Source organism: Gorilla gorilla, chromosome 18 (genome assembly GCF_029281585.2).
Source record: "Gorilla gorilla gorilla isolate KB3781 chromosome 18, NHGRI_mGorGor1-v2.1_pri, whole genome shotgun sequence".
Lineage (NCBI taxonomy): Eukaryota > Metazoa > Chordata > Mammalia > Primates > Hominidae > Gorilla > Gorilla gorilla.
The window spans coordinates 101635021-101657533 of record NC_073242.2 but is presented as its reverse complement, the minus strand read 5'-3'; the positions used below and the strand labels follow the sequence as shown (position 1 = coordinate 101657533).

The 22513-nt window shown below is 41.7% G+C and overlaps 1 protein-coding gene across 28 annotated transcripts in view; it reads left to right on the top strand.

Moving 5' to 3' along the window:
* PMFBP1 (polyamine modulated factor 1 binding protein 1) overlaps positions 1–22513 on the top strand; it is a 61006-nt gene that overhangs the window by 1150 nt on the left and 37343 nt on the right. For 16 of the 28 annotated variants that reach the window (XM_055366455.2, XM_019011998.4, XM_019011996.4 and 13 more), the window contains exons 1-5: positions 37–161; positions 947–1018; positions 7360–7512; positions 17815–18063; positions 21430–21651. In XM_055366455.2, the coding sequence (XP_055222430.1) occupies positions 1007–1018; positions 7360–7512; positions 17815–18063; positions 21430–21651 (636 nt within the window). In that variant the 5' untranslated portion in view covers positions 37–161; positions 947–1006. Of the gene's footprint in view, positions 1–36; positions 162–294; positions 483–946; positions 1019–7359; positions 7513–17814; positions 18064–21429; positions 21652–22513 lie in introns of those variants that run through there. The other 12 variants (XM_063699734.1, XM_055366448.2, XM_055366447.2 and 9 more) reach the window with 6 other exon arrangements.

Below are 22513 nucleotides of genomic sequence, written 5' to 3'. Positions count from 1 at the left end.
ACTCAATGCAGGAAATCAGAATTCAGCTCCATAAAACATTCCAGATTCCACATATCACCAACATTCTTTCTTCCTCTTGGCTTATATTAGGGATAGGGGATGTGGTTTGTTACAAAGGATGAGTATTTTGATAGCTTCTCATTCCTTGAACTATTCTGCAGGTAAGTTCCTGGTGGAAATTCCTCCATTCTTAGGGTTAAAAACAGAATGAATGAGATGATTTTAATAAGCTCAGTGCATTATGACCTCAAATGCATCATCCTGTACTTACATGCACATACATGTGCAAAGATCTTTGGTTTCCTGGGAGGCTTTCTAGCTAGATAAGTCTCAGCACTTCACGTGTTTCCTAACTTTATGAGCGTAAACATTATGGCAAGCTGATGCTTCAAAAACACCATATCATCAGATATTTCATATAAATAGTTACAAAATTAATGGAAGCTCCTCACAGAGTAGTAAGAGAGCCTCTGTGACCCTGGGTAAGTCACTTAGCCTCTCTCGGCCTCAGTTTCCTTATCTTTAAATGAGGATAGTAGTAGTCCCTGCCTCCCAGGGTTCATGTGAGAATGAAGTTAGGTCATGCACATCATGTCTGGTTCATAATAAGTACATAATATTAGCTATATCTGAGCCATAGAGTACATAGAAATCTAAAAAGTAAACTCGATTCAGACTTTTTGCTTTCCAAGAAGGGTAAATTCAGAAACTGTTTGGTTCACCAAGTAGTGGTTTTCTGGAAAAGATGTAAAACCATGGTCCTGCCATCTGGAGGTTTTAACACCCTTTTAAAAACACAAACAGATGGGTAAGCAAGTGGGTATTGCTAACAGTTCAGGAAAATTTTCCAAACCTGTTGCTGAGGGCATAGATCCAGCTGGGAAAATCTTTAAAGGGCAGAGGCTCATTTATACTTTTTCCATCTTAAATACTTGGACTTTTTCAGGTTTATAACAAAGCTCAGAAAATACTAAAGGTTAAAGGAGAATTGAGAGCTGCCAAGGAAATGAAAGATGAGGTAAGGCTCCTAACTCCTCTACATGCGTGGAGTTGAATATTCATTACAAGGGACTTTTTTCATGTTTTATGATTCAAAATTCCAGTAATAAGCATCACAAAATATCATGGACAGAGGTGGGCAGCAGAGCATCGTGTTTAAGAGCCCAGACTCAAGCTGGGTGGGTCTGGGTCCATATCTACCAGCAGTATGATACTGAGTTTGTTTCCTACTTTTAAGTTTCCTTTGCCTTATCTAGAAAATATGAATTATGATCACCTACTCTAAGTTTCCTTTGCCTTATCTAGAAAATATGAATTATGATCACCTATTCCAAAGACTTGGTATGAGGATTAGCAAAGGTAGTGCATGTAGAAAGCACTTAATCGATATTAACTATTGTTGCTAACATTCTCTCTTTATCTGGAATAATATGAAAATGGAGTGTCTGATTAGTTTAATATTTTGGTCAAACTGTGTTTATGGGGCCAGGCGCAGTGACTCAAACCTGTAATCCCAGCACTTTGGGAGGCTGAGGCAGGAGGATCACTGAGCCCAAGAGTTTAAGACCAGCCTGGGCAACATGGTAAGACCCCTGTCTCTACAAAAAATAAAAAAAATTAGCCAGGTGTGGTGGCATGCTCTTTTGGTCCCAGCCACTCAGGAGGCTGAGGCAAGTGGATCACTTGAGCCTGGGAGGTTGAAGCTGCAGTGAGCCATGATCACACCAGTGCATTCCAGCCGGGGCGACAAAGACCCTGTCTCAAACAACAACAACAGCAGCAAACTATGTTTATGTATGCCCTACCTTCTTCCAGAAAGGATTTAAGGGGACTTTTTTGATGAGTAAAGGATTGTCCCATGTACCATATGCTTTCTAACAGACCTCCTACCAAGAGGTGAGCAGATTCTGAAACAGGCAGTCCACTCCTTTCCTGCTGCATTACTGGAGCCATACAGAACTTGATACCAGTTCTGTGGGGAACAAGGATCTCGTATGGATTTTCTAGAAGGCTCTTTCTTCATTTAATTTATATCTTGGGAGCACCTTCAATATGCCAGGCGTTCGTTGTTCTAGGAGCTGGGAATAAAGCAGTGAACAAAATAGACAAAGATCTCTACTCTCATGGAGCTTACCTTCTTAGTAGAATAATTTCTCAAATGATATGATAGTGAAAAGTCTGTGAAAATTGCCCAGGTGCCAATAAAAATCAGCCCATGTTCCATAGGTGGCTGATCTCCACCATATGTCATATGTATCCTATACTGTATACTTACAGGGTGTGCCAATTTTGTTTTTATGGCAAACACTAATCTAGCCTTCCACGATATGTGTCAGACAGTGTTCTAAGTACATTGTATTTACCAATGCATTTAATCCTTGCAACAACCTTAAGAAAACCATAATTATCTCTATATTATACATGGGGAAATGTAGGCACAGAAGTTAAATAACTTGTGCTTGAATACACAGCTGATAAGGGGATCTCTCAGATATCTTTTTTAATTTGTTAATCTAAGTGTGTGCGTGTGTGTGTGTGTGTTTAGCTTTCTTACATTTCATAATGTTTTCTTTATTTTTTAAATCTTTTTTATTATACTTTAAGTTCTGGGATACATGTGCAGAATGTGCAGGTTTGTTACATAAGTATACACCAATTTTAAAAGAATTTAGAACACCATAAAATGTAGTCACTCTTCAGTATGTGAACATAATTGGTTCTAAATTTTTGTTCATAGGCAAAACCTTGTATAAGTACCCATTAATTTCATTCATAAGTAATGCAAAAACTGTAATATTTCTATAAATATTTTTATAAATATAATATTTCTATAAACAGACTTTATAAATATAAAGTCTATATTACTGACTTGGGAATCAAGTCAGTAATATCAATAATAGTGTTTAAAATTACTGTAGATAACTGTAAACTCTACTATTACACAAGTGAAATGTAAAAATTCCTGAATCAATGTTAGTTTTTAAGGTTTCATGATTCTTAAGGCATAACTCTTACCATAAATGGAATGGTTATGATATTAGTGGTGGTTAAAAGTGGTTTGCCGTTGATTATTGAAGATTTGTCCTCATCCTCAGACAAATAAGATAATATCCCAAAGATGATGACCTTTATGGTGTTATTGGTTGAATCCAAAATTACTCCGATTTTCATGTTGAAATGCCAAATCCCTGGGAATGCTGCCATTTTGAATCTTTGCAATGTTCTTGGGCTCTGAAAATGCTACTGAATCACGAGCTTCCATTTAACATTAGCTTCCCCCAAGAAGAAGCTTGAGACTGTTAATACTTGGAAACCTAAAGCAAAATGTCTTCTCCTATTTTGAAATATATGTTTGAGATACCATGCTTTTTGACAAAAGACCCATTTAATCAATACAGAAAATTTGCTTCAGTAAATAACCTATTTTCCAATAGTTATCATGAATATGGTAGCAACTGCAGTATCAGCACTCATCATTTTGCCTGTGGGTTGATAGCTGCTGCTGCTGTCATATGTTTCAAAGCAGAGTGACCAGGTTCCAACCTTATATAAGAGAAACCGGGTATCTAAGTACATGACTTATATAAATGAAAACTCACCTAGCAGTGGAGACTTATGATTTCAGCCACTGTTAATGACTTCAGATCCAGGACAAGATCAGATGGTGCCTGAGGGTCAACATTATGACTCTCAGTTCATCTCATGCCGCAGTAATGGTTACGGAGCTATGATTGATGAAATGTCAGATTAAATCTATCCCTATTGCATGTTGATACTCAAAAGGCATCTGCCTGGAATTTAGCCTTCATAAAGTAGATAGGATTATAAATAGTTTACAGCTAATATCTGTGCGAGATACCAGCAAGAAATTAGGTTCACTGAGACCCCAGAAACATTGGCTTTTCTGGGGTTCTGAGGTGAGCACAGCCTTTTCTAATAACTCCCTATAATTAAAAATCGAACATCATTCTGGAAATCACCTGATCACTCTCCCAGCATTTTTACTCCTTTTCTGATGCATCAAAACCTCTTTATAATTTGGTCTTCAGGAGTGAATGGTTTTCTTTTCAAAAGTAAATTTCACTTGACATCCATCAAAACATATTTGTTATTCAGCTGGTTTAAGGAATATTCAAAGAAAGATGATTTATTCCAAACCTTGTTTCATGAATGAAGACATTTTCTCAGAGACTCTGAGCCGATGCTAAATGTACAAATTAGATGAGATCATCTATATTGAAGATCCAATTCTGAACTTCTGGTGGTGCAAAAGAATTGGGCTGTCAGGCCTTCTACTCAGAGGACATCCAAAACTGGAGGGAGAAAGGATATTTTTATTGGCCTGAGAGAGAGCACTTAACTTTTAACTTAGAGAGACTCAAGTGTGTATCGTTGGTATTTTGTTAGTGAGCCCTCAGTGTGCTGGTCTCCATGGGGAACAATCTGGTGTCAGGGTCCCTGCCTTAAGACACATATATTCAGCACCAAGGCAAGAGTAGAGGGTATTTGGCTCTCCTGTGGAGCAGGCATCTTGTTGTCAGCTAACCTGCTCATAGATGCCAAAGAAATACAGCCCTGTGGCCAGAGTGGAGAGGTTCCTTAGGGTCCCACTTCCAGGAGAGGCTCCATACCCTATTCCCAGTGTGGTGACCACAGGAAAGGGATCCAAAGCACCAGAATCAAACTACCACTCTTTATCGAGTTAAGGATTTTGTTTCCAAGTTAGAAAATAGTGTCTGTACACCATCTTTTAAGGCCACTCTACACATATTCTCTTAAGAGAGTCCCCGGTAATTGTCTTAATGGTAATTACATGCTTGGGGCAGTTGACATCCACTGTTATTTTTCTGGAAGTGAGGAGCGAAGGATAGGAGCAAGAGAGGAGGAGGGAGAGTTTTGAGATAATGAAATCCTTTTAATGACAGAGCCATGCCGTTAACCTAATTAAATTGTAAAGTGGTTAAAAAAAAGTCCAGGTACTAAATGGAAATGAAGAAATAAATCAGCGGAGACAGCAGCAGTTCTGGGAAACCTTCTGAATTCCGAATACTCTGACATTGCAATGTCCAATTCTCACCGTTGTCCTCCGGCCCTCCTCGGCCTTGTGCAGGGGTCCTTTAAACTGACCTGTCCAGTAAGGTTTGATTTACGATGTCCATATCAGGTCTCCAGTTCCTCTGGGAATGTGTGTTATGCAGCTGATATATTTCAAAAGACAGACCAGTCAGTTGGATATGAGGGCAGAACACTGGCTACAGGGTCAGGAAGAATGTGCTCTCCTGGCCCTACTGCTAACCAGATGTGAGACCTCGGGCACTTTGGCTTAGATCCCTTCACTATTTCCATGCACCTATCCCCTGTCTACTATGCACTTTTGCAGCTGTAACTCTTTTAGAAGAATTGCCTTTAGACTATTGAAGTCACTTTGCCTACAGGGGCAGAGAGCTGGAAGTTCTTAGGAGCTTATAACCCATGGGGTGGCCATTGGCCATTGACTGACTGATGCTGAGTTTGACAGCCCAGCTTTCATTGACACCAATCAAGACAGACTCTAAGGTGTAGCTCATATCTCATATTCCAGAGTTTCCTGTATGAGCAGGCTAAAATTACTGACCACAGGACTCTCTGAAAATGTACCTATACTTGGTTTTTACCCCTTCCCTGTCCTGCTTCCCCCTCTTCCATGCTGGTTTTTCTTGGGAGTGTTTCTTTAATAGATGCCATGAATCCTCACTTAAGAACCCTCTTGGTAATCTAACCTAAGAGATAGGTACTGTATTAGCCCATTTTCACACTGCCATAAAGAACTACTGGAGACTGAGTAATTTATCAGGAAAAGAGGTTTAACTGACTCACAGTTCCACATAGCTGGGGAGGCCTAAGGAAACTTACAATCATAGCAGAAGGCAAAGGGGAAGCAAGGCACATCTTACATGGCAGCAGGAGAGAGAGAGTGAGGGGAAGTGCCACACTTTTAAACTATCAGATCTCGTAAGAACTCACTCACTATTACAAGAACAGCATGGGAGAAACCACCCCCATGACCCAATCACCTCCCACCAGGTCCCTCCCTCAACACATGGGGATTACAATTTGAGATGAGGTTTGGTTGGGGACATGGAGCCAAACCATGTACCTACCATGAAGGAGCCAGCCTCAGTTCCTAGATTTAAAACTCAGTAACGGTAACATCTGTGCTCACAAGTGTTGTAGAAAGCCAGCACAGTGACAGAACTGAAGCACTGCACAGGTTCACACAGGACTTCCTCCACCTTCCTTTTCACACCATTGCCACCCACAACTCTGGGAATGGAGGTGGCATCCTGGAGTGATAAAGCCCCACCGTCCTACAACAGCTCTGCACCTGCACCCCCACCCAAGTTACTATTCCCCAAACATTCTATTTATATCTCAATCACTACTTTCCATCCCCATCTAGCAACAATTAGCTAATTCTTTTCACTCATAATCAAAGACAGAAATCTTACGCCACCAGCCCAGGGATTTCACTTTTGTTCCCATTGTGAATGCCTCTAAAGAAAAGCACTGGGTTGGCCAGGCACGGTGGCTCATGCCTGTAATCCCAGCACTTTGGGAGGTCAAGATGGGCACATCACGAGGTCAGGAGATCTTGACCATCCTGGCTAAAACGGTGAAACCCTGTCTCTACTAAAAATACAAAAAATTAGCCGGGCATGGTGGCGGGTGCCTGTAGTCCCAACTACTCGGGAGGCTGAGGCAGGAGAATGGTTTAAGTAAACCCGGGAGGCGGAGCTTGCAGTGAGCCTAGATCGTGCCGCTGCACTCCAGCCTGGGCAATAGAGCAAGTCTCTGTCTCAAAAAAAAAAAAAAAGAAAGAAAGAAAAGAAAAGAAAAGCACTGGGTTTATAGGTGAGGGAGATCTTTTGGTCTAGTGGGTAGAAGAGAAAGGTAAGAGACTTCAGAATCCCATATCAAGCCCATCATGGATTCACTATACTTGTCTTGACAAGTTCATTTGACATCTCAATATGTTCATCAGTGGCAGAGCCATTAATATTTATAGACAGTCCAGTAGGTGCCTAGAATTATTCTAGGCACTGACTTCCTCTTGAAAAACAGGGGAATTGTCTGTTGTGCACCCCCAGCAGTGTGGTGAAGATTAATTAATATAAATCAGTAATTGTCTGAATAATGCAGAGCGCTCAGACACCTGGCAATTGGAAACTGTGTAAATGTTACACAGGATGAGTAATAACAGCTAATGGTTGATGGACAAATTTCCGGCAAATTTCAAGTCTCTGTCAACCTGTTAAGTGAACAAAAGCAGCACTTTCTTGATAGTTTATAATTGATGCTTTTGTTTTTCTGGCTGCCTAGGCGGGGGAGAGAGACAGAGAAGTGAGCAGCCTGAACAGCAAGCTGTTAAGCCTGCAACTTGACATCAAGAATCTGCACGATGTCTGCAAGAGACAGAGGAAGATCTTGCAGGACAATCAGCTCTGCATGGAGGAGGCAATGAACAGCAGCCACGTAAGGGACTTGGCAGCAGCCGCTCACCCCTGCTCTCTTGACTTCTGCCTCTGCTCCCTTGGGCGGGAATAATAGAAAGTTCTTCCACTGTTCATTCAGGAGTACTTATTAAGCAAGCAATGAGAGAGAATTAAGAGAATTAAACACACACACCCCAACGCACATACACATGGAAAATGCCAGTCCTGCCTTCAGGACTTTTCCATCTATCTCCAAGGTCATGTACATCCTAGGCACGATGTTTTCCTTATCTGGCCTTTCACACCTGTATTTACAGCTCATTGCCCTGAAAATATCAGATCATAGTGATACAAGGGGAGCAGCATCTGCTATGGATCTCAGACAAACATTCTAAGTCAACCATGAAAATAAAAACCATCACACCTGCTCTAAGGTATCAGCATCCATCGGGGTAGCAGGGGGTCTTTATTGCTGCACCTGTGTCTCACTGCCTGCAAGCTTTTCTTCTGGATGCAGGAACCTGATCATAGGACAAGCTCAGGTTCTCAAGAGTTAATGCCCCTAGAAGCAACCCTCAAGCAATGTCAGATGGGGAGATGGTAGATTACATCTCCCACCTTCCTTTCTCCCTAATCAGAGGTAACCCGAGGCATGCTGTCTCACAGACTTCCTCAATGGACCTGAGCCCAGTTGCTCACAGTGGTACCTGACTTGATGACACACCTTTTTTTTTTAACCCAATGTTGTTGTTGTTGTTGTTACATGAGTAAGTTCTTTAGTGGTGATTTGTGAGATTTTGGTGCACCCATCACCCAAGCAGTATACACTGAACCCAATTTGTAGTCTTTTATCCCTCACCCCCCCACCCTTTCCCCAGAGTCCCCAAAGTTCATTGTTTCACTCTTATGCCTTTGCATCCTCATAGCTTAGCTCCCACTTATAAGTAAGAACATATGATGTTTGGTTTCCCATTCCTGAGTTACTTCACTTGGAATAATAGTCTCCAATTCCATCCAGGTTGCTGTGAATGCCATTAATTCATTCCTTTTTATGGCTGAGTAGTATTCCATCGTATATATATACCACATGCAAAAATATGGAACCAGTCAAATGCCCGTCAATCAATGAGTGGACACACCTTTTATCTGCTTCCTTCCCTTCCTTGTTTCAGTCTCCCACTCCCCAACCAGAGTTTCCTAAGACCACCTCCCACATCAACTACTACTTGACCCTCAGTTCCTTGTCACAGAGCCTGGTTTCAGGGGTGCCCAAGTCAAGACACTCAGTAGCACTGATCCTACACATGTGTGAACATGCAGACCTCCTGGCATAAGCATCTTTCTTGAGACTGTGATTTTGGACTAATACTTATCTAGAGTCTAGGCTGTTCATCAGCTGAGGTAATTTCATTTTAGCCTGAGGTTTGCTTTCTTTGGAAGCTCTAAATCTAAGGTCTTTAAGTCAGTCTCTAAATTTATCCACATAAGCTGGGGAGCCAGCTGGGAGATATTTTCCCACAGCTCCCTAACACTTTGGGTTTCCAAGAATTCTTTACTTGTGGTCTTCATTTCCATTTAGTGACATGAGCTCTCGGTAAACATAAAGAAGGTCCTAGCTGCACAGACCTGTTGCTGGACACCCAAAGTTAGCCTCTGGGAGGCTGTGAAGCCGCCACTGTGTTCTTCACTGTTTGTGGTCAAGGATCTGGCCTCTTTTCATTGCATCTATTAGAGTTCTCCCAGGACTTACCACCTCACTATTGAAACCACAAATTGTTCCTCTGCAATGTCCTAGAAATACTACCAACAAAGCATTTCTACTTCATCTTGTAAGCATTGCTTTCCTCAGGAAGTCACAAATAGAGAAAAATCCACTGGTTTCCTAAATGGATCTCAGGAAGAAGATTATCATAATTTACTTCTTTCTAAATATTAACATTTTAGGATATTTTCACCATTGCTGTCATGAGTTTACTTATTCCCCCAGTCAGGGAAAGCCATGTGGCTTATAGATGTACCTGGCAACTTGGAAGGAGAAAGGTATTAAATTGCACTTTATTATTCTAATTGCCCAGAAGAAGGTCTAACAGCTTGAAACAAGCTTTAAAGCGAGCTCTTTTTTCCCCTAGCACTTAGTGCAGAATTTAAATAGCAGACTATGCATACAAATCCACAATTAGATGTAGACTTACACTCATCCGCTCGGAAAATCCCTTTAAGATCTGCCTGCCACATGGAAATGTAATATGGGAACAAAAGGGAAACCAAGACTTTCTGAAATTCTGACTACTCTCTAACAAGGAGCTGGGGAAACAAGCAGGAGGTCAGTCTACAACCGCAATTATGCAAGAAGATTAAAATGTTACATTAGCTGTTATGTATAACAAAAGGAGTGGCAGGGAAGGGGCAACTGATAGAAAAGAAAACGGCATGACCTTGCAAATCAAAACTACGTTATGCTCCCAATCCCAGGAACACAGCAGGAAATAGGATGAAGCAAATGAGGTGGCTAAGGTGCAAAATTCATGGGCACAAGCTCTTCAGGTGCCAACCTGCATGTGCTCCACCCTGAGACTGAGTGCCTCCTTAAAATTTGCACCTCACTTGCCTCACTGTAGTCCTGGCCCTGCCCAGGAATCAAAAGAGCATCTCAAAGTGAAAGGAGAAAAGAACAACAGAGATATCATAATAAAATGATCAAACCAGAAAAGAAAGGGCCTTTTGAGCAATTTTCCCAGGCTCCATTCCCTGATGGTGGCATAGGGTGCATGCCCTGATATTCAGTAGAGCTCAGATTGCCAAACTCATCTTTGAAGTGTACAGAGGACACTTTTTAGCATAAAACTATATAAGGCAAGTTTGATTCCTGTGGATAAAAGTAATTTGTTGAAGATGTAAAGATTAGTAGAATCTTGATGGGCATTATTACACAGTATCGTTTTGAATCATTGGGAATGAAAAAAAATATTTCACTGAATCTTCTAAATGCAATGTGAAATCCTGGATTGGATATTGGAACAGAAAAAACACGTTAGTGGAAAAACTGGTGAAATCCAATAAAGTATAGTTCATAGTAATCTTCCAACATTAATTTCTTAGTTTAGACAAATGTACCCAGTTATTTAAGAAGTTAACCTTAGGGAAAGCTGTATAAAAAACATATGGGAACTCTCTGGGCTACTTTTGCAATTTTTCTGTAAATCAAAAATTATTCTAAAATACTTTTTTTAAAGTGAATGTCAGGCAAGCAGAAGTCACTAGTGAGAAGAATGTCTACATCAGAAAGATGCATCTAAAATTAATTCATGTCACTTAAACATACAGTTCTATGCTCTGCTAGTACAAGGAAGTACAAGACATGCAATTTGTAGAAGACATAAGAAATAACTGATAAGGCCGGGCGCGGTGGCTCACACCTATAATCCCAGCACTTTGGGAGGCTGAGGCGGGTGGATCACCTGAGGTCAGGAGTTTGACACCAGCCTGGCCAACATGACGAAACCCCATCTCTACTAAAAATACAAAAATTAGCCAGGCGTGGTAGCAGGCGCCTATAATCCCAGCTACTCGGGAGGCTGAGGCAGGAAAATCGCTTGAATCCAGGGGACAGAGGTTGCAGTGAGCTGAGATCATGCCACTTCACTCCAGCCTTGGCAACAGAGTGAGAGTCCATCTCAAAAAAAAAAGAAAAAAAAAAAAGTAACAGATAAACCTATCCAGTGATATAAGGCTAAACTAGAGTTCAAAGGAAATATCTCACTTACTTCAAAGATAGGAACAGAAGTTCATGACAATGACTGAAAAAGTGAGTTAGTCCTCATCTGTGCTAATGGTTGCTGCTGCTACCTTGTGAACAAGGAGAAACTGATTCAAAAGCCAAATAACCCCTCATGCAATTCAGCTCAAAGTTTGAAGACTTCCTAGATTGTTCTATAGACCTCAACACCAAGAATACATATCACAAATTTAATAGATCATGCTGTATCAAAAGGTCAAATATGAAGCACTTAGAATTTTTCAACTATACAAATGTATTCTCTGGGTTCTGCTATGGCCCGGACAGTGTTAACTTCCTTTTTCTATTGTGGGTTTTGGTCCCCTCCCCAGGAAATTAATTCAGTTTGATGTATCCAAGTCTTAAGTTTCTCAGTAAAGAAAAAAATCTCCATTAAAAAAAGATAGTGAGACTTTTCGGTTCTTAAATGAAAAAAAAAATCATTAGGGATTCAGTTATCAGAACAATGCCAACCTAGTCAGCGCAAACTAGAACAGGGAATAAAATGGTTAAAAAGTATTTTGAAAAGCCAGCTTTAGGCAAATCAGCAGGGCCTGATGACATACTTCGAAGAGTACTTAAGGAATTGGCAGGTGTTATTACATAGCTGCAAGTGATTATTTTTGAGAACTCAAAAGGATAAAGAAAGTCCCTGTAGACTGAAAAAGGGTAAATGAAGTGCTCATCTTTTTAAAAAGGGAAAAAGGACAATCCCAGTAATTATAGACCTGTCAGCTTAACTTCAATACAAGGAAAATACAGAACTTAACATCAATCAATTAGCATCAACTTGAAAAGCATAAAGTATTGGGTGGAAACCAACGTGACTTTTCAAAAGGCAAATCATGCCAGGCCAATTAATTTCCTTCTGTGATCAAGTGGCCACATAGGCAAGGAAGGAGCAATACCTATAATCTCTTTGACCACAAGTAGGGATGAAATGTGTACTAAATACGGGAACAGGTTCCTATGGACAGCCAGCAGTCCCCATCTTTTCTAGCAGCTGAGACCTGGATAGAAATCCAGCTGAGAAACCTGGTGGACCAGATGGCCTCCAGAATCACATCTCACTCCAGATGGTCATTTTAAGAACTAGTCTTACCTCTGTAAAATCATTTCCAACGTACTTATTTTCTTCAGATCTCAGTTTAAAAGTCAAAGAAGACTCTTAATAAAATATCTGTGTCTTCATTAGGAAGAATGTTTAAAAAAAAAAAAAGACAGAGAAGCAATAGGAAATAAGTTGGTGCCTTTGTGATACTGCTCTTCAGCACATTTGTAAGTGAAATGTAGGCTTCATCCATAGCATGTCTTTTTCTATTCCTTTAGAATTTAGAACGATAAATAAGTAGAAATTTAATAGGTCTCAAATAAGTCTAGGCATTTCTCCAAGTCTTTGAAATTTGATTCCTCTAAACCCATTGATATCTATAGTGTGCAAATGTTTAAAATTCCTATCCAAAGAACTCTAGTTTCTCTGCAGATAGAAGCAGTCCTTGGATCTTTATAACCAGGCAAATTAGGTTGGGTGCTATATTTGTCCTGTACTGGAAGAGTTGCATAAAATCTCATCATCTGGCTAGCCCATCTTGTTGCCTCAGACCAAAATTAAACCCAGAAGATGCAAGACGACCTCTGGGGAAGATAAAGCATTGACATTTCACCAGTATCCCTGCCAGGCTGCTAAGCTTTATACACATCATTTAGAAAAAAGCATTTATTTCCCACCGGAAGCTTTAAGACCAAAGAGTAATTCTGAGCACACCTAAGTATAGATGGGGGTACTGGGTACTAGAGGGGAAGCCCTAAAGAGAGAGAGAGTTTGACTTCTTTTAAAAGAAGAGCATTTCTCTCATTCTTCTGGGCAGTGAAGAAAAAATAGGGACATGGAAGCAAAGAGAAGCAAAGAATGAAGGAGACCACGGTTAGTTTTCAGCAGGGTCATACACACTCAGCAGTGGACAGATGCTTACGAAGCCAAAAGAAAAAGGATTTTGGCAAAATCTGATAAGGATATTTTCTGAGACAGTGTCTTGCTCTGTTGCCCAGGCTGGGGTGCAGTGGTGTGACCATAGCTCACTGAAGCTTCAAACTCCAGGGCTCAAGTGATTCTTTCGCCTCAGCCTCCCAAGTAGCTGGCACTACAGGCACGTGCCAACATGCATGGCTAATTTTTTTATTTTTTATAGAGATGGTGGTCTCGCTATCTTGCCCAGGCTGGTCTTGAACTCCTCATCTCAAGCCATTCGCCCACTTTGGCCTCCCAAAGTGCTGGGATTATAGGGATGAGCCACCATGCCTGGCCTGATAAGAATTTTATTGGATTTATACTAAAATAAGCCCTTCTGAATTAACCCTACCACAGGATGTTCACTCCTTTGCATTAATTCTGTCCACGTTAAGTACTTATTTGTGATCATGTTTTTTTCCAGGTAGCTCCCCACCCTCCTAACTTACTATGTAAGCAGGAGGACTCAGGCTCTTCAGAAGCCCCTCTATCCGTGTATGTGCATGTACACACACATGCATGAGCACACCACACACGCTACTCCCAACTCTCTTCTCTCCAAACCTCATTCACAGATGAGTTGTGAGAATAGCAGTGTTTTTATCTTGATAAGAATGAAAGCCCTTAACAACAACATTTAATATAAATGCCGGCAATTATAGCTACACAGAGTAAATACAAAATTTAGCTTTGTTCAACTTAGAACAACTTAGAAAAGAGGTCTTATCAACTTTCCTCCAGCCACATACACTGGCGTGTCTTTGCCTAGGATTTCTTTTGCCTGGTGACCATAGTGGGTCCATTTTCTCTGTCTCTCTTCTCAATTCTGAGGCACTTAAGATGAGACACTTCCAAGAGAGCCTGGAAAGGGTCATTCAGATTGTACTGACACAATCAGCTATCATCTTTCTGGTTCTGGACTGGGTTAAGCCTCCTTTACCTTCCCTGTGCTGCCACCACCACTCTCAGTAGAGTTTTTTTGTCTTTCAGGTCCCAGCTCTTACTGAATTAATCTCATTAAAATTCCATCTCCCCAGTTAGTCAGTCAAAAACCCTGGCATCATCTGTTACGGATGACCATCATGTCCCACCATCTAACCTGTAACCCAGCAGCAAATCCTATGTCCTGTCATTTCAAGATACATCTGGAACCCAACCACTTCTCCCACCCTGCATTGCTACCATCTTGGTCCACGCCGTCATCCTTTGTCTGGATTATTGAAGTAGCCTCCTACCTGGTCTTTCTGTCTTTGCCTGCCTAGAGTTGATTTCCAATAAACAGCCAGTGTGACCTTCATAAAAGCTCAGGGAGATCATGTTGCTCCTCTGTTCAGTACCCTCCAAAGGCCTTTCATCTCCCCAAAAGAAGTTAAAGTCTCGAGAATGGCTATACGATCCTAAAGACCTCACCTCCTTTTCCTATCTCACTCCATCAGGCACAGCTTTCCCCCTTACTGTCTCTGCTCCAGCCAGAAAAAAAAGTGGCTGCAACCCCTGGGGCTCCTCAAATACCACCAGGCATGCTTCCACCTCCAAGGCCATCACTCCCTGGAGCATTCCAGATGCCTTCTTTTGCCTCCTTCAAGTTTTGGTTCAAACGTCAGCTTCTCAATTTGGCCTTCCATGCAAACATTTAATTCAAAAATGTAACCTCCTCCATCCTGGCATTCCTCATCTTCCTCCCATTTCACTCTCCCCTGTTGCATTTTGTCCTTCTAATACACTACATATATACTTGCTTAGTTTTCTCTCTCCCCATATTAGATGCAAACTCCACAAAGTCGGGATTTTGTCTGTTTTGTTTTTGTTTTTGTTTTTGTTTTGAGATAGAGTCTTGCTCTGTCGCCCAGGCTGGCGTGCAGTGGTGCAGTCTCACTGCAAGCTCTGCCTCCCGGGTTCACGCCATTTTCCTGCCTCAACCTCCTGAGTAGCTGGGACTACAGGCGCCCGCCACCACACCCGGCTCATTTTTTTTTATTTTTAGTAGAGATGGGGTTTCACCGTGTTAGCCAGGATGGTCTCGATCTCCTGACCTCATGATCTGCCTGCCTCAGCCTCCCAAAGTGCTGGGATTACAGGTGTGAGCCACCGCACCCAGCCAATTTTTGTCTGTTTTATATACTGCTATATCCCCATTACGTAGTGTAGTGCTTGATATACTAGGTGTACCACATTATCTGCTGAACACATTAATTAAATGAAAATATCATACCCACACAAAGGCTAATATGGTTAATGTTCATAGCAGCAGTATTTGTAAATGCCAAAAACTGAAACAACCCAAATATCCATCAACTGGTGAACAGATAAACCAAATATGGTATATTTATACAATGGAATACTATCCAGCAATAAAAAGGAATCAAATACTGATTTTTTTTTTCTGAGACAGAGTCTCACTCTGTCGCTCAGGCTGGAGTGCAGTGGCACGATCTCAGCTCAATGCAAGCTCTGCCTCCCAGGTTCATGCCATTCTCCTGCCTCAGCCTCCTGAGTAGCTGGGACTACAGGCGCCCGCCACCACGCCTGGCTAATTTTTTTTGTATTTTTAGTGGAGACGGGGTTTCACTGTGTTAGCCAGGATGGTCTCGATCTCCTGACCTCATGATCCACCCACCTCGGCCTCCCAAAGTCCTGAGATTACAGGCGTGAGCCACTGCGCCCGGCCTCCAATACTGATTCTTGCCGCAACCTGGATGAACCTCAAAAACATTATGCAGCCAGGCACAGTGGCTCACACCTGTAATCCCAGCACTTTGGGAGGTCAAGGCGGGCAGATCGCATGAGCTTAGGAGTTCAAGACCAACTTGGCCAGCATGGCAAAACCCCAGCTCTACTAAAAATACAAAAATTAGCTGGGTGTGGTGGCACACACCTGTAATCCCAGCTACTCTGGAGGCTGAGGCATTAGAATCACTTGAACCGGGGAGTTGGAGGTTGCAGCGAGCCAAGATCACACCACTACACTCCAGCCTGGGTGACGGAGCGAGACTCCATCTCAAAATAAAATAAATATATATATTTTTATTTATAAGAAGCCAAAAAATGACATATTATACAATTCCATATGTGAAACGTCTAGAAAAGGCAGAAAATCCATAGAGGCAGAAAGCAGATTTGTGGTTGCCTGGAGCTGGAGGAGGGAGCAGGGGTGACTGAAAATGGGCATGAGGAAACGGGGGGGGTTGATAGAAATGTTCTAAAACATTGTAATGATGGTCACACAATTCTATAAGTTTATTACAAGTCATTGAGTTGCACACTTAACAATGGTTGCATTTCATGATATGCAAAGTATACCTCAATAAATCTGTTTTCAAAAAGTTAATTTAAAAATTTGAAAGCCACTGTATTAGAAGTACTCTGTTAATGAGGCCAAGGCCACAAGCTCAACCCCTTGGGAGCCAATGAGATTGCTTGGACGCTATTTTCATTTCTTTCATTCAATACATAGGTATGTATGAATCTGTAATCTAGGCCCCATAAGAGCAAACATGGCCCTGCCCTCCAGGAGTTTATAATCTAATTAGAAGTTAAAATGCACAGAAATAATTACAGACAGAATACAGAATAGCACATTAAGGACATGCTAGCAAAGTCTGTGGTACTGGTGCAGACAGCTTTGTAGGGAAAAAACAGGAAGGAGAGCAGGATTTAAACAGAATCTTAAAGAATGAGTAGGAGGATAATAAGCAGGGTTGGATGCTAAGGACTGCCCACAGGCTACCCTCTTTATCCACCTTAACCTCACGTTTCATTGTCATAAGGGATGCTGGAAAATATAGGAAATATAGAAGCATCAGCAACTCAGGGATGTGTCCTACCAGCAGAATACCTGGTAAAACATAGGTGCTTAGCCTGTGTCTGCTGAGTGAATGAATGAATGAATGAAAATGAAGGATGAGCCTAGCAGCATTTCAGATAGACTGTGGATTAGCAAGAAGAGATCACACCACACACACACATACACATACACACACACACACACGCACACGCACACAGAGTCAGCATCCGCAAGGTCACATCTTCCTTCAGGAGAAGGAGACAGAGTCAGTGCCCAGATGTACCTGAACAATATCTCTGGCTCTCATTTTTCAGCGTTTCAAAATCCCCAAGAATTCACCCTTGACTCATTGCAATGCTCCTTTACCCAGGTGTTTTTAATACCAAGTTTAGTCCAAGAACCAAGGCCAGAAATCCATTTCCTTCCAGGTCACTAGTGTTATCTTTATATGGGAAGGCAACACCTCAGCATATTATTACACATATCTCCCTAGGTCCTTTATGTGTATATTTTTTCTTCTGACCTAAATAATAAGATTTTGGTAGATAAGAACCATTTTTTTTTCTTCTACTGAATTCTTCTTACTGAGTGGGAATACTAAGTGATACATTTCCTTGTGAATAGAGTGAAATGTTTAATAAGATCTCTGTAGATGAAAAGATAAAAAGATGGATAGATGGATGTGAATGATTGAACAAATGAAAAAAAATCCTGGAATGAATACGTCCTTAGTGATGATCTAAAGCCTTTTTTGTATATCCTGTCTCTATGGTAGGACAAGAAGCAAGCACAGGCATTAGCATTCGAGGAGTCAGAGGTGGAATTTGGGTCCAGTAAACAGTGTCATCTGAGACAACTCCAGCAACTGAAGAAAAAATTGCTGGCCCTTCAACAAGAACTGGAGTTTCGCACAGAGGAGTTGCAGACTTCTTACTATTCTCTCCGCCAGTATCAGTCCATCCTAGAGAAGCAGACTTCTGACCTGGTTCTTCTGCACCATCACTGCAAACTGAAAGAAGATGAGGTATAGACAGATTAACCATGGAAATAACCCACATTCTTAGGTACCTGCAGAAATCAGAGCAAGCCCACTAGAAAGCAGACGCTGGACTTAGGAGAGCTTTGCAACATCCCTAGCAGGTTTTATAAACCTTCCCCCCTTTAATTCTTGATCTTTTTGAAGCTGAGCAGAAGGAAACTAAACTGAATGGCATAACTCGGTGAAAGCTGCAGTATTCATGCATGTGGAATATGTGGAGTGTGTGTGCAGGCATGTGTGTATGTGTGTGTGTGTGTGTATAAGTCCATCTTCTCCATTCTATTACCATTGCAATGTAAATGCAAAAGACTGTAGGTCTCTGAGGGTTATCAAAGAGGTATAAGGTCCATTAAATCCACCATTTTTAGAAAAATAAGGTCTTGATAATATATAAATTCCTGGCACGTGCACACTAGATAAGATAACCAGATGTCGAGTGGGAGTCAATCATTGAGAGTACCAGGTAATTTTTTCAGACTGGAGTTTTAGATCATATAGACTTCACTTAGGTATATTCAGGACATTAATTCCCATTCATGTTCCAGGGTGGTATTTTCTAAGCCGAAGAGTACCACCCCTTTAGAATCCCAAGTAAATTCCAAGGACCCAAAGCTGCAGCACTAAAACCACTTGAGCAGTGATAGCACTAGCTGCAGTAAACCGTGGGTTCTAAATGATGGGACAGACATACTCTTCCATCCTGGGGTTTCCCCTGGCATTTTCTTTCTTTAGATTTAAAGATAAAATTTCAAGGAGTTAGGTTCTATTGGAAGGACGGAGAAGAAAAAAAAATTTCAAAGAGTGTTTTGGATGGTGCTGTTGCTTAAGGACTAACTTCAAGGACTTTAGGGAGGACCTTAAAGACCATAGACTTTTTAAAAAGGGAATATTCTCACCTAGTGAAAATCTGCTCAAAAGAATTAAGAGTGGGAGGAACAGAGAAAGGTTATTCTAATCCTACAAATATAATCTATGACTTAGCCTGTGCACACACACATAGTTTTAAAAAGATAGTGCAGGGCTGTGTTAAAACTTACTGGTTCACTACAACTTAAACAAAAGGGTCCAGCCTGGATAAAGTGACCCTGAATGAGTTGGGATTCTATTTAGCAGCATATAACAGAAAATAAATAAGCTAGTTGATTTCTGTGTCATATTTAAAAAGGTCAGAGACAGGTGGTCTGTTGCTGTTATGCCAACTGTGTGTTTCATCAGGTCTAAGGGTCTATCCTTGGGTTCCACCAGCATCAGCTCAGGGCTTCCATTCTCTAAGTCACCTGAGGTGCCTGCTGGAGCTTCAACCGTCACATCCTTTTATTTTATTTTTTTTTTTTTTGAGACGAAGTCTCAATCTGTCGCCCAGGCTGGGATGCATTGGCCCGATCTTGGCTCACTGCAACCTCCGCCTCCCAAGTTCAAGTGACTCTCCTGCCACAGCCTCCTGAGTAGCTGGGATTACAGGCACGCACCACCACACCCAGCTAATTTTTGTATTTTTAGTAGAGACGGGGTTTCACCATGTTGGCCAGGCTGGTCTTGAACTCCTGACCTCGGGTGATCCGCCCATCTTGGCCTCCCAAAGTGCTGGGGTTACAGGCGTGAGTCACCATACCCGGCCACATCCTTGTTCCAAATAATCCAGATAAAAGGGCAGAGGACCAGGTGACAAGGGTGGAAGGGAAAGGCACACTCCCTTCCTTTTAAGGACACTTTCCGGAAGCCACAACACCTTCACTTAAATATCCCTGGCCAGAATTAGTCACATAGCAACAGCTAGTTTCTAGGAAGCCTAGGAAATGTGGTGTTTTAGGAGGTGCATTGCTGCCCCCAGTAGAGTCAAGGTTCTATTAGTAAGGAAGAGTGGGAGAATACATACAGGACTCGGCAAATAACAGTCACTGTCAAAGATCCCAAACCGAGAAAGCATTGAGAAAATTATTTTAGACATTCTGCCAAGTTCCCCCAATGTCTTGTTGCACAGCCTCATCAAACTTCTGTCTGAGGTTGGGTTCACTCAACAGCAGACCCTAAGACAAGGATATAAATTCAAGTAACTAATTCTGGAGGTGATTCCTGCATGCACATGAGCAAGTGAGTCAAAGAAGGACCGGAAGCCCATAAAGGACACTGGTATTGAGTAGATTGCTTGCTTGGTCCCTCTGGGGAACTCTGGGAGATAGTGTAGAACATGCCTCAGAGTGAACCCAGCAACATACCCCCAGTCGTTGGTTGAGGGCTGCTCCTGAGGGCGTTAACCCCCCAGCACTTCTAACCTACCCTGTCTTGCCTCTCTGGTTGAATGGGCTCCTGGTATTAGAGAAGCCCTCAGGCAGAGTTGAATATGCTTGCAGTGGGAATGGGGTTAACTTGCAAAGAAATAGCAAGTGCCCAGGGGATATGGGCTGGCCACTGACAGCTTCGGTTACAAATATTTGGATATAAAATATTCCTCTCCTCTTCCTCTTACATAGTAGACACCTTACACAAAGTTATCCTTTCCTAAGAAGAATCTCAAATGACAGACAGCAAGTATAATGAGCTTAAACTAATGGAACATGTTCTATCAGCATTCTACATTGGATTATTTAAACTAATATAAAGCCATCCTTCATGACTCTTCTGCTGTTAACTCCTTCAACACATCAAATTCGAGCCATACAATTTAGCACACTCAACTACCTACAGCTGTTTATTCATTTTAAATCTTATGTCCCCAAGATTGTGAAAGTTTTAAACTCTTTGAGGGGTGAGCATATGTCTAATATGTATATATCCCCTCTGCACTTAACACAATGCTCGTGAGCTTTCAATAAATATCTGTCAGTTTGTTGACTAATTACTTGATGAGGAAGAAAATAAATCTAAACAAGGATTGTGCAAATCCCAGAGGAACTTTGGGTCATGTTCCCCACCTATCTCTTGGGAACTTTCCTGACATAGTCCTGTGTGCAGGAGGAAGTCTACATTTTCTAAGTTCAACCTCTAGAGAATGCCTGGGAAGGAAAAAATACCAGCATTTCAAACCCTTAAAAAACAGAGCTATACAAATTCATTCCTATTAATCAACTAGCAAGTATTTATTGAGTTCCTGCCACATGCCGGGCAGAATGGGAAATGGATATGGTCCTGCCTTGAAGGAGCTTACCTCTAACTAGGGCCACCTTTTTTTATTTCCAATGATTAGCATCTTGATATTACATACTGTAGCTTTTAGATCTGTGCAGCCTCTCTTCTGTTCATCTGGTCTTCTGGTTTAGATACAAGACTTCTCTGCAGGGAATCTTACAACCGCATCCTTTCCTCATTACGTGCTTCCATGGGCTCAATGTGGATTTACTCCTACACCTACAGGTGATTCTCTATGAGGAGGAAATGGGAAATCACAACGAGAACACAGGGGAGAAGCTCCATTTGGCGCAGGAGCAACTCGCCTTGGCCGGGGACAAGATCGCCTCCCTAGAGAGGAGCTTAAACCTCTACAGGGATAAATACCAGTCTTCCCTGAGCAACATCGAGTTACTAGAATGCCAAGTGAAGATGTTGCAGGGGGAACTCGGCGGGATCATGGGTCAGGTAGGACTTAAGCCAGGCCATTCAATCCAGGCAAGTGGATGTGCTCCCAAGTGGTCCCCTCAGACAGTCCCAGCCTCCTCCACCGGAAACCCAAACCTTTACCCAGATGTCACTTCCTGCCCTTGATTTTGTAGCCCTCAGCTTTTGAACCTCCAGCTTTCACATATCCTATAAGATCACTTCTTCACAATTTTGAGGCTCTTTAATTAACATAAAGAGCCACCACTTCAAATAACGCCAAAAGAGAATTACCAAATAAGCTTCAGCCCCGCAGTTCCCTGTGGGGTTGGCTGAGGCTTTGTTGAGATTGCATCACAGCTCATCTCCCTCTGCCCAACCCTGCTTCCTCCCTCTTCCTTTCACAGCTGTTAATACCAACAGCTCTCCCTAACAATGTCCAGTCTTTTCTTAGTTCTCATGGGGGTCCGGCAGGGGGATCTGCTAGGCCACAGGACTCATGCAAACCACAACTTCAGGATCAAATAGGAGGAAAAAGCTATGAAACATGGGAAAGAAAAGTCGAAACACCTGATTTGTTTCTTTTTTCTTTTAACTGCTATTTTTAATTACACAAGTAATACAATTATTATAGGCTCTCTAGACAGAAGTACGGAGATTAAATATGAAAGTCTGCCTTCAACCTCTTCCCCATCATTCTCCTCCTCTTGTTAGGTAATTACTTGAATCATGTGTTGAGAATCCTCTCGGGGCTTGTGCTATATACAGTTACATATATAAATGGGCAGGAGGTTATTTTTACCTAAGTGGTTATCAATGTGGTTTTAAAACTTACTTTCAAAATGCACATTTTTTTTGAGATAGTGGTGCAATCTTGGCTCACTGAGGCCTCCATCTGCCAGGT